The sequence below is a fragment of the Nerophis ophidion genome, linkage group LG16 (assembly GCF_033978795.1).
Source record: "Nerophis ophidion isolate RoL-2023_Sa linkage group LG16, RoL_Noph_v1.0, whole genome shotgun sequence".
Lineage (NCBI taxonomy): Eukaryota > Metazoa > Chordata > Actinopteri > Syngnathiformes > Syngnathidae > Nerophis > Nerophis ophidion.
This window is the reverse complement of record NC_084626.1, coordinates 48,739,267-48,750,063: the sequence shown is the minus strand read 5'-3', so window position 1 is coordinate 48,750,063 and position 10,797 is coordinate 48,739,267. Positions and strand designations below refer to the sequence as shown.

The 10,797-nt window shown below is 43.0% G+C and overlaps 1 protein-coding gene across 5 annotated transcripts in view; it reads left to right on the top strand.

Annotated features, from left to right (window-relative positions):
• Window positions 1-10,797, top strand: part of LOC133535500 (tensin-1-like) — a 177,846-nt gene that overhangs the window by 110,744 nt on the left and 56,305 nt on the right. For all 5 annotated transcript variants that reach the window (XM_061875386.1, XM_061875388.1, XM_061875387.1 and 2 more), the window contains 4 exons: window positions 686-798; window positions 1,489-1,549; window positions 4,502-4,577; window positions 5,090-5,219. In XM_061875386.1, coding sequence (XP_061731370.1) covers window positions 686-798; window positions 1,489-1,549; window positions 4,502-4,577; window positions 5,090-5,219 — 380 coding nt within the window. The remainder of the gene's footprint in view (window positions 1-685; window positions 799-1,488; window positions 1,550-4,501; window positions 4,578-5,089; window positions 5,220-10,797) is intronic.

The following is a 10,797-nucleotide window of genomic DNA, read 5'->3' as shown; positions in this document are numbered from 1 at the left end:
GGTACATTTACTACTTTGTGTCACCTCCCTCCCTCCTCCCTTAGGTACATCTACTACTTTGTGTCACCCCCCTCCCTCCTCCCTTAGGTACATCTACTACTTTGTGTCACCTCCCTCCCTCCTCTCTTTGGTACATCTACTACTTTGTGTCACCTCCCTCCCTCCTCCCTTAGGTACATCTACTACTTTGTGTCACCCCCCTCCCTCCTCCCTTAGGTACATTTACTACTTTGTGTCACCTCCCTCCTCCCTTAGGTACATTTACTACTTTGTGTCACCTCCCTCCCTCCTCCCTTAGGTACATCTACTACTTTGTGTCACCTCCCTCCCTCCTCTCTTTGGTACATCTACTACTTTGTGTCACCTCCCTCCCTCCTCCCTTAGGTACATTTACTACTTTGTGTCACCTCCCTCCCTCCTCCCTTAGGTACATTTACTACTTTGTGTCACCTCCCTCCCTCCTCCCTCAGCTACATCTACTACTTTGTGTCACCTCCCTCCCTCCTCCCGTAGGTACATCTACTACTTTGTGTCACCTCCCTCCCTCCTCCCTTAGGTACATCTACTACTTTGTGTCACCTCCCTCCCTCCTCTCTTAGGTACATGTATTACTTTGTGTCACCTCCCTCCCTCCTCCCTTAGGTACATTTACTACTTTGTGTCACCTCCCTCCCTCCTCCCTTAGGTACATCTACTACTTTGCTGGTCTGCTGTCAGGCAGCATCAAGATGAACAGCAGTCCTCTCTACCTGCACCACATCCTCATTCCATCCCTCAACACCTTTCAGACAGGAGGAGGTCAGTCTCATGTACACCAAACACATACTTATGTACACTAAACACATATTTATGCACACTAAACACATATTTATGTACACCAAACACATATTTAAGTACACTAAACACACATGTATGCACACTAAACACATATTTATGTACACTAAACACATATTTATGTACAATTAGCACATATTTATGTACAGCAAACACATATTTATGTACACTGAACACATATGTACACTAAGCACATATTTATGTACAATAAACATATTTATGTACACTAAGCACATATGTATGTACAGCAAACACATATTTATGTACACTGAACACATATGTAGACTAAACACATTTATGTACACTAAACATATTTATGTACACTAAACACATATTTATGTACACTAAGCCTATATTTATGTACACTAAACACATTTATGTACACTAAGCACATTTTTATTTACAACAAACACATATTTATGTACACTTAACACATATTTATGTATACAAAGCACATATTTATGTACACTAAGCACATATTTATGTACACCAAACACGTTTTTGTGTACAGCAAACACATATTTATGAACAGCAAACCCATTTATGTACGCTAAACACATATTTATGTACACTAAGCACATATTTATGTACACTAAACACATATTTATGTACACTAAACACATATTGTATGAAAGTGATGTCTTCTCTCTGCAGGTTACTTCCCCTTTGTGAAGATCTACCAGTCACTGCAGCTCATCTATACCTCCTGTGTCTAGTGAGTACTCTCCATCTTCTCATCTGTGTCTAGTGAGTACTCTCCATCTTCTCATCTGTGTCTAGTGAGTACTCTCCATCTTCTCATCTGTGTCTAGTGAATACTCTCTATCTTCTCATCTGTGTCTAGTGAATACTCTCTATCTTCTCATCTGTGTCTAGTGAGTACTCTCTATCTTCTCATCTGTGTCTAGTGAGTACTCTCCATCTTCTCATCTGTGTCTAGTGAGTACTCTCCATCTTCTCATCTGTGTCTAGTGAGTACTCTCCATCTTCTCATCTGTGTCTAGTGAATACTCTCTATCTTCTCATCTGTGTCTAGTGAATACTCTCTATCTTCTCATCTGTGTCTAGTGAGTACTCTCTATCTTCTCATCTGTGTTTAGTGAGTACTCTCCATCTTCTCATCTGTGTCTAGTGAGTACTCTCCATCTTCTCATCTGTATCTAGTGAGTACTCTCCATCTTCTTCATCTGTGTCTAGTGAGTACTCTCCATCTTCTCATCTGTGTCTAGTGAGTACTCTCCATCTTCTCATCTGTGTCTAGTGAGTACTCTCCATCTTCTTCATCTGTGTCTAGTGAGTACTCTCCATCTTCTCATCTGTGTCTAGTGAGTACTCTCCATCTTCTTCATCTGTGTCTAGTGAGTACTCTCCATCTTCTCATCTGTGTCTAGTGAGTACTCTCCATCTTCTTCATCTGTGTCTAGTGAGTACTCTCCATCTTCTTCATCTGTGTCTATTGAGTACTCTCCATCTTCTTCATCTGTGTCTAGTGAGTACTCTCCATCTTCTCATCTGTGTCTAGTGAGTACTCTCCATCTTCTTCATCTGTGTCTAGTGAGTACTCTCTATCTTCTCCATCTGTGTCTAGTGAGTACTCTCCATCTTCTCATCTGTGTCTAGTGAGTACTCTCTATCTTCTCCATCTGTGTCTAGTGAGTACTCTCCATCTTCTCATCTGTGTCTAGTGAGTACTCTCCATCTTCTTCATCTGTGTCTAGTGAGTACTCTCCATCTTCTCATCTGTGTCTAGTGAGTACTCTCCATCTTCTTCATCTGTGTCTAGTGAGTACTCTCCATCTTCTTCATCTGTGTCTAGTGAGTACTCTCCATCTTCTTCATCTGTGTCTAGTGAGTACTCTCCATCTTCTCATCTGTGTCTAGTGAGTACTCTCTATCTTCTCATCTGTGTCTAGTGAGTACTCTCCATCTTCTCATCTGTGTCTAGTGAGTACTCTCCATCTTCTTCATCTGTATCTAGTGAGTACTCTCCATCTTCTTCATCTGTGTCTAGTGAGTACTCTCCATCTTCTCATCTGTGTCTAGTGAGTACTCTCCATCTTCTCATCTGTGTCTAGTGAGTACTCTCCATCTTCTCATCTGTGTCTAGTGAGTACTCTCTATCTTCTCCATCTGTGTCTAGTGAGTACTCTCCATCTTCTCATCTGTGTCTAGTGAGTACTCTCTATCTTCTCCATCTGTGTCTAGTGAGTACTCTCTATCTTCTCCATCTGTGTCTAGTGAGTACTCTCTATCTTCTCATCTGTGTCTAGTGAGTACTCTCCATCTTCTCATCTGTATCTAGTGAGTACTCTCCATCTTCTTCATCTGTGTCTAGTGAGTACTCTCTATCTTCTCATCTGTGTCTAGTGAGTACTCTCCATCTTCTCCATCTGTGTCTAGTGAGTACTCTCCATCTTCTCATCTGTGTCTAGTGAGTACTCTCCATCTTCTCACCTGTGTCTAGTGAGTACTCTCCATCTTCTCATCTGTGTCTAGTGAGTACTCTCCATCTTCTCATCTGTGTCTAGTGAGTACTCTCCATCTTCTTCATCTGTGTCTAGTGAGTACTCCCCATCTTCTCATCTGTGTCTAGTGAGTACTCTCTATCTTCTCATCTGTGTCTAGTGAGTACTCTCCATCTTCTCATCTGTATCTAGTGAGTACTCTCTATCTTCTTCATCTGTGTCTAGTGAGTACTCTCCATCTTCTCATCTGTATCTAGTGAGTACTCTCTATCTTCTTCATCTGTGTCTAGTGAGTACTCTCTATCTTCTTCATCTGTGTCTAGTGAGTACTCTCCATCTTCTCATCTGTATCTAGTGAGTACTCTCCATCTTCTTCATCTGTGTCTAGTGAGTACTCTCCATATTCTCCATCTGTGTCTAGTGAGTACTCTCCATCTTCTTCATCTGTGTCTAGTGAGTACTCTCCATCTTCTCATCTGTGTCTAGAGAGTACTCTCCATCTTCTCATCTGTGTCTAGTGAGTACTCTCTATCTTCTCATCTGTGTCTAGTGAGTACTCTCCATCTTCTCATCTGTGTCTAGTGAGTACTCTCTATCTTCTCCATCGGTGTCTAGTGAACACTCTCCATTTTCTCCATCTGTGTCTGTTGAGTACTCTCCATCTTCTCATCTGTGTCTAGTGACTACTCTCCATCTTCTCATCTGTATCTAGTGAGTACTCTCCATCTTCTCATGTGTCTAGTGAGTACTCTCCATCTTCTCCATCTGTGTCTAGTGAGTACTCTCCATCTTCTTCATCTGTGTTCAGTGAGTACTCTCCATCTTCTCCATCTGTGTCTAGTGAGTCCTCTCCATCTTCTTCATCTGTGTTTAGTGAGTACTCTCCATCTTCTCCATCTGTGTCTAGTGAGTACTCTCCATCTTCTCCATCTGTGTCTAGTGAGTACTCTCCATCTTCTCATCTGTGTCTAGTGAGTACTCTCTATCTTCTCCATCTGTGTCTAGTAAGTACTCTCTATCTTCTCCATCTGTGTCTAGTGAGTAGTCTCCATCTTTTTCATCTTCTTCATCTTCTCCACATGCCGGGCTTATGTTGAAGGTTCACATGGTTGACAAAGGTGTGTGTGTGTGTGTGTGTGTGTGTGTGTGTGTGTGTGTGTGTGCGTGCGTGTGCGTGTGTGTGTGTGTGTGTGTTTCCATAGCAATCCTCAGTCTTCTCGGGCAAGAAAGTTGTGTGTGACCATGGAACCTGCATTGTTGCTGAAGGGAGACATTATGGTGAGAACATGCACATACTGTAACTACTATGTGACATACTGTACATGTATGTATACTTTATGTAACTACTATGTGACATACTGTACCTGTATGTCACTACTATGTGACATACTGTACATGTATGTATACTTTATGTAACTACTATGTGACGTACTGTAACTACTATGTGACATACTGTACCTGTATGTGACTACTATGTGACGTACTGTACTACTATGTGACATACTGTACCTGTATGTGACTACTATGTGACATACTGTACCTGGGACAGCCCCCTATTAAGTTAGTTACTGCCCTCATGTGGATTACACGTGTAATGCATGTGTCTGATCTGATACATCAGGCTATTTAGGAACAAACTGATGATGCAGAGGGCTCAATAAGCGATGAATGGCGATATATATTGTTCAAAGGACTTTGCTTTCACCAGCGTAGGAATAAAAGAAACATGTCTCACTGCACTTGTCCATCAGGGACATCACGTCTTCATGCACTTGTGGTCCTACCCTCAGGTGAAGTGCTATCACCGACGAAGCCAAGCAGCAGAGAGGGAGGTAGTGTTCAGGATCCAGTTCCACACCTGCACCATCCATGGAACCCAGCTCTGGTTTGGCAAGAATGAACTGGATGTCGCCTGCTCAGGTAGAACAACATATATATATATACATATATATATATATATATATATATATATATATATATATATATATATATATATATATATATATATATATATATATATATATATATATATATATATATATATATATATATATATATATATATATATATATATATATATATATATATATATATATACACATATATATATATATATATATATATATACATATATATATATATATATATATATATATATACATATACATATATATATATATATATACATATATATATATATATATATATACATATATATATATATATATATATATATATATATATATATATATATATATATATATATATATATATATATATATATACATATATATATATACATATATATATATACATATATATATATATATATATATATATATATATATATATATATATATATATATATATATATATATATATATATATATATATATATATATACATATATATATATATATATATATATATATATATATATATATATATATATATGTGTGTCTTGATTGGATTATCCAGAGAATAGTGCTCGATACCGTGGTAGAGAGCAATATGTAGGTGTGTGAAGAATCACAAGACTACTTCATCTCTACAGAACTGTTTCATGAGGGATTCCCTCAATCATCAGGAGATTTTAATGGAAGCCTTCACATACAATGGTTTATATAGATTAGATTAGATTAGATGGATAGTACTTTATTTATTCCGTCAGGAGAGTTCCTTCAGGAAAATTACAATTTTCAGCACAATCCCATTCAAGATCAGACAAATATTACAGGGAGACAGAACAGGATCGCTGACGGGTCTGCCGGCTTCCAGCGCCCCTTACAAAAAAAAGATGAGATACAGGTAAACAAGGGGGGGAGAAAAAAAAATAGAAGATTAAAATAAAAATTAAAAAAAGGCGTAGGGGCGTGAGCCTATCACCACGCCCCCTACGCCTGCCTGTACCCACCCACTCTGTGCCCTATATAAACCATTGTATGTGAATGCTTCCATTAAAATCTCCTGATGATTGAGGGAACCCCTCATGAAACAGTTCTGTAGAGATGAAGTAGTCTTGTGATTTTTCCCACATACATATATATATATATATATATATATATATATATATATATATATATATATATATATATATATATATATATATAGTGGGTACGGAAAGTATTCAGACCCCCTTAAATTTTTTAATCTTTGTTAAATTGCAGCCATGTGCTAAAATCATTTAAGTTCATTTTTTTTTCCCTTTTAATGTACCCCAAATTGACAGAAAAACATAGAATTGTAGACATTTTTACAGATTTATTACAAAAGAAACAACTGAAATATCACATGGACATAAGTATTCAGACCCTTTGCTGTGACACTTGTATATTTACCTCAGGTACTGTCCATTTCTTCTGATCATCCAAGGGATGGTTCTACACCAGGGGTCGGGAACCTTTTTTGGCTGAGAGAGCCATACGAGCCAAATATTTTAAAAAGTATTTCCGTGAGTGAAGTGAATTATATTTATATAGCGCTTTTCTCAAGTGACTCAAAGCGCTTTACATAGTGACACCCAATATCTAAGTTACATTCAAACCAGTGTGGGTGGCACTGGGAGCAGGTGGGTAAAGTGTCTTGCCCAAGGACACAACGGCAGTAACTAGGATGGCACAAGCGGGAATCAAACCTGCAACCCTCAAGTTGCTGGCACGGCCACTCTACCAACCGAGCTATGCCGCATAATATTTTTTAAAGACTGAATACAACTAAATGCGTGCATTTTTAAGTAAGACCAACATTTTTAGAGTGTAGTAGGTCTCTTATTCTTTTTAATAACATTGTTATTCTGAAGCTAACCCATCCATCCATCTTCTTCCGCTTATCCGAGGTCAGGTCGCGGGGGCAGCAGCCTAAGCAGGGAAACCCAGACTTCCCTGTCCCCAGCCACTTCGTCTAGGTCTTCCCGGGGGATCCCGAGGCGTTCCCAGGCCAGCCGGGAGACATAGTCTTCCCAACGTGTCCTGGGTCTTCCCCGTGGCCTCCTACCGGTTGGACGTGCCCTAAACACCTCCCTAGGGAGGCGTTCGGGTGGCATCCTGACCAGATGCCCGAACCACCTCATCTGGCTCCTCTCGATGTGGAGGAGCAGCGGATTTACTTTGAGTTCCTCCCGGATGGCAGAGCTTCTCACCCTATCTCTAAGGGAGAGCCCAGAGGAAACTCATTTGGGCCGCTTGTACCCGTGATCTTATCCTTTCGGTCATGACCCAAAGCTCATGACCATAGGTGAGGATGGGAACGTAGATCGAGCGGTAAATTGAGAGCTTTGCCTTCCGGCTCAGCTCCTTCTTCACCACAACGGATCGGTACAACGTCCGCATTACTGAAGACGCCGCACCGATCCGCCTGTCGATCTCACCATCCACTCTTCCCTCACTCGTGAACAAGACTCCGAGGTACTTGAACTCCTCCACTTGGGGCAGGGTCTCCTCCCCAACCCGGAGATAGCTAACTTCTTACCATTAATGCGACTTCTTGAACAGGTGCGGTAGAAACCAGATAGATGGATTAAAATGCATGAGAATGTTTTATATTTTGAACGTTATTTTTGAGACTATTCATTATCGTGTTAAGCAATGTCAGCTAAGATTTATCTGAGAGCCAGGTGCAGTCATCAAAAGAGCCACATCTGGCTCTAAAGCCATAGGTTCCCTACCCCTGTTCTACACCTTCATTGGAGTCCAGCTGTGTTGAATTCTAATGAGTGGACTTGATTAAGGAAGCCACACACCTGTCTATATAAGACCTTACAGCTCACAGATGAGAATCACGAGGTCGAAGGAACTGCCTGAAGAGCTCAGAGACAGAATTGCTGCAAGGCACAGGTCTGGCCATGGATACAAAAAAAATGTCTGCTGCACTTAAAGTTCCCAAAAGCACAGTGGCCTCCATAATCCTTAAATGGAAGACGTATGGGATGACAAGAACTCTTCCAAGAGCTGGCCGTCCAACCAAACTGAAGAGCCTTGGTGAGAGAGGTAAAGAAGAACCCAAAGATCACAGTGGCTGAACTCCAGAGATGCTTTGAGGAGATGGGAGAAAGTTGAAGAAAGTCAACCATCACTGCAGCCCTCCACCAGTCAGAGCTTTACGGCAGAGTGGCCCGACGGAAGCCTCTCCTCAGAGTAAGACGCATGAAAGCCCGCATAGAATTTGCCAAAAAAACACATGAAGGACTCCCAGAGCGTGGACATCGGGGGCGTTACCTCTGGATTGGCAGACCGGGGTGGTGGTTCCTCTCTTTAAGAAGGGGGACCGGAGGGTGTGTTCCAACTATCGTGGGATCACACTCCTCAGCCTTCCCGGTAAGGTTTATTCAGGTGTACTGGAGACGAGGCTACGCCGGATAGTCGAACCTCGGATCCAGGAGGAACAGTGTGGTTTTCGTCCTGGTCGTGGAACTGTGGACCAGCTCTATACTCTCGGCAGGGTTCTTGAGGGTGCATGGGAGTTTGCCCAACCAGTCTACATGTGCTTTGTGGACTTGGAGAAGGCATTCGACCGTGTCCCTCGGGAAGTCCTGTGGGGAGTGCTCAGAGAGTATGGGGTATCGGACTGTCTTATTGTGGCGGTCCGCTCCCTGTACGATCAGTGCCAGAGCTTGGTCCGCATTGCCGGCAGTAAGTCGAACACATTTCCAGTGAGGGTTGGACTCCGCCAAGGCTGTCCTTTGTCACCGATTCTGTTCATAACTTTTATGGACAGAATTTCTAGGCGCAGTCAAGGCGTTGAGGGGTTCCGGTTTGGTGACCGCAGGATTAGGTCTCTGCTTTTTGCAGATGATGTGGTCCTGATGGCTTCATCTGACCGGGATCTTCAGCTCTCGCTGGATCGGTTCGCAGCCGAGTGTGAAGCGACCGGAATGAGAATCAGCACCTCCAAGTGCGAGTCCATGGTTCTCGCCTGGAAAGGGGTGGAGTGCCATCTCCGGGTTGGGGAGGAGACCCTGCCCCAAGTGGAGGAGTTCAAGTACCTAGGAGTCTTGTTCACGAGTGAGGGAAGAGTGGATCGTGAGATCGACAGGCGGATCGGTGCGGCGTCTTCAGTAATGCGGACGTTGTACCGATCCTATGTGGTGAAGAAGGAGCTGAGCCGGAAGGCAAAGCTCTCAATTTACCGGTCGATCTACGTTCCCATCCTCACCTATGGTCATGAGCTTTGGGTCATGACCGAAAGGATAAGATCACGGGTACAAGCGGCCCAAATGAGTTTGGGTCTCTCCCTTAGAGATAGGGTGAGAAGCTCTGCCATCCGGGAGGAACTCAAAGTAAAGCCGCTGCTCCTCCACATGGAGAGGAGCCAGATGAGGTGGTTCGGGCATCTGGTCAGGATGCCACCCGAACGCCTCCCTAGGGAGGTGTTTAGGGCACGTCCAACCGGTAGGAGGCCACGGGGAAGACCCAGGACACGTTGGGAAGACTATGTCTCCCGGCTGGCCTGGGAACGCCTCGGGATCCCCCGGGAAGAGCTAGACGAAGTGGCTGGGGAGAGGGAAGTCTGGGTTTCCCTGCTTAGGCTGTTGCCCCCGCGACCCGACCTCGGATAAGCGGAAGAAGATGGATGGACTCCCAGACTATGATAAATAGGATCCTCTGGTCTGATGAGACAACTTTTTGGCCTTAATTCTAAGCGGTATGTGTGGAGAAAAGCAGGCAGCGCTCATCACCCGCCCAACACCATCCCTACAGTCAAGTGTGGTGGTGGCAGCATCATGAATGCGGCCAAGTACAGAGATATCCCGGACGAAAACCTTTTCCAGAGTGCTATGGACCTCAGACTGGGCCGACGGTTCACCTTCCAACAAGACAATGACCCTAAGCACGCAGCTAAAATGACAAAGGAGTGGCTTCGGAACAACTGTGAGTGTTCTTGAATGACCCAGCCAGAGCCCTGACTTGAACCCAATTGAGCATCTCTGGAGAGACCTCAAAATGGCTGTCCACCAACGTTCACCATCCAACCTGGCAGAACTGGAGAGGATCCCCAAATCCAGGTGTGGAAAAACTAGTTGCATCATTCCCAAGAAGACTCAGGGCTGTATTAGCTCAAAAGGGTGCTTCCACTCAATACTGAGCAAAGGGTCTGAATACTTATGTCCATGTGATATTCCAGTTTGGCTTTTTTAATACATCTGTAAAAAATGTCTACAATTCTGTGTTTTTCTGTCAATTTGGGGTGCTGTGTGTACATTAATGAGGGAAAAAATGAACTTAAAAGATTTTAGCACATGGCTGCAATTTAACAAAGAGTAAAAAATTTAAGGGGGTCTGAATACTTTCCGTACCCACTTATATTTATATATATATAGGGCAGCACGGTGGAAGAGTGGTTAGTGCGTCTGCTTCACAATACAAAGGTCCTGAGTAGTCCTGACATGCACCTGGGGATAGGCCCCACCCACCTCCAAAGACATGCACCTTGGGATAGGCCCCTCCCACCTCCAAAGACATGCACCTGGGGATAGGCCCCTCCCACCGCCAAAGACATGCAC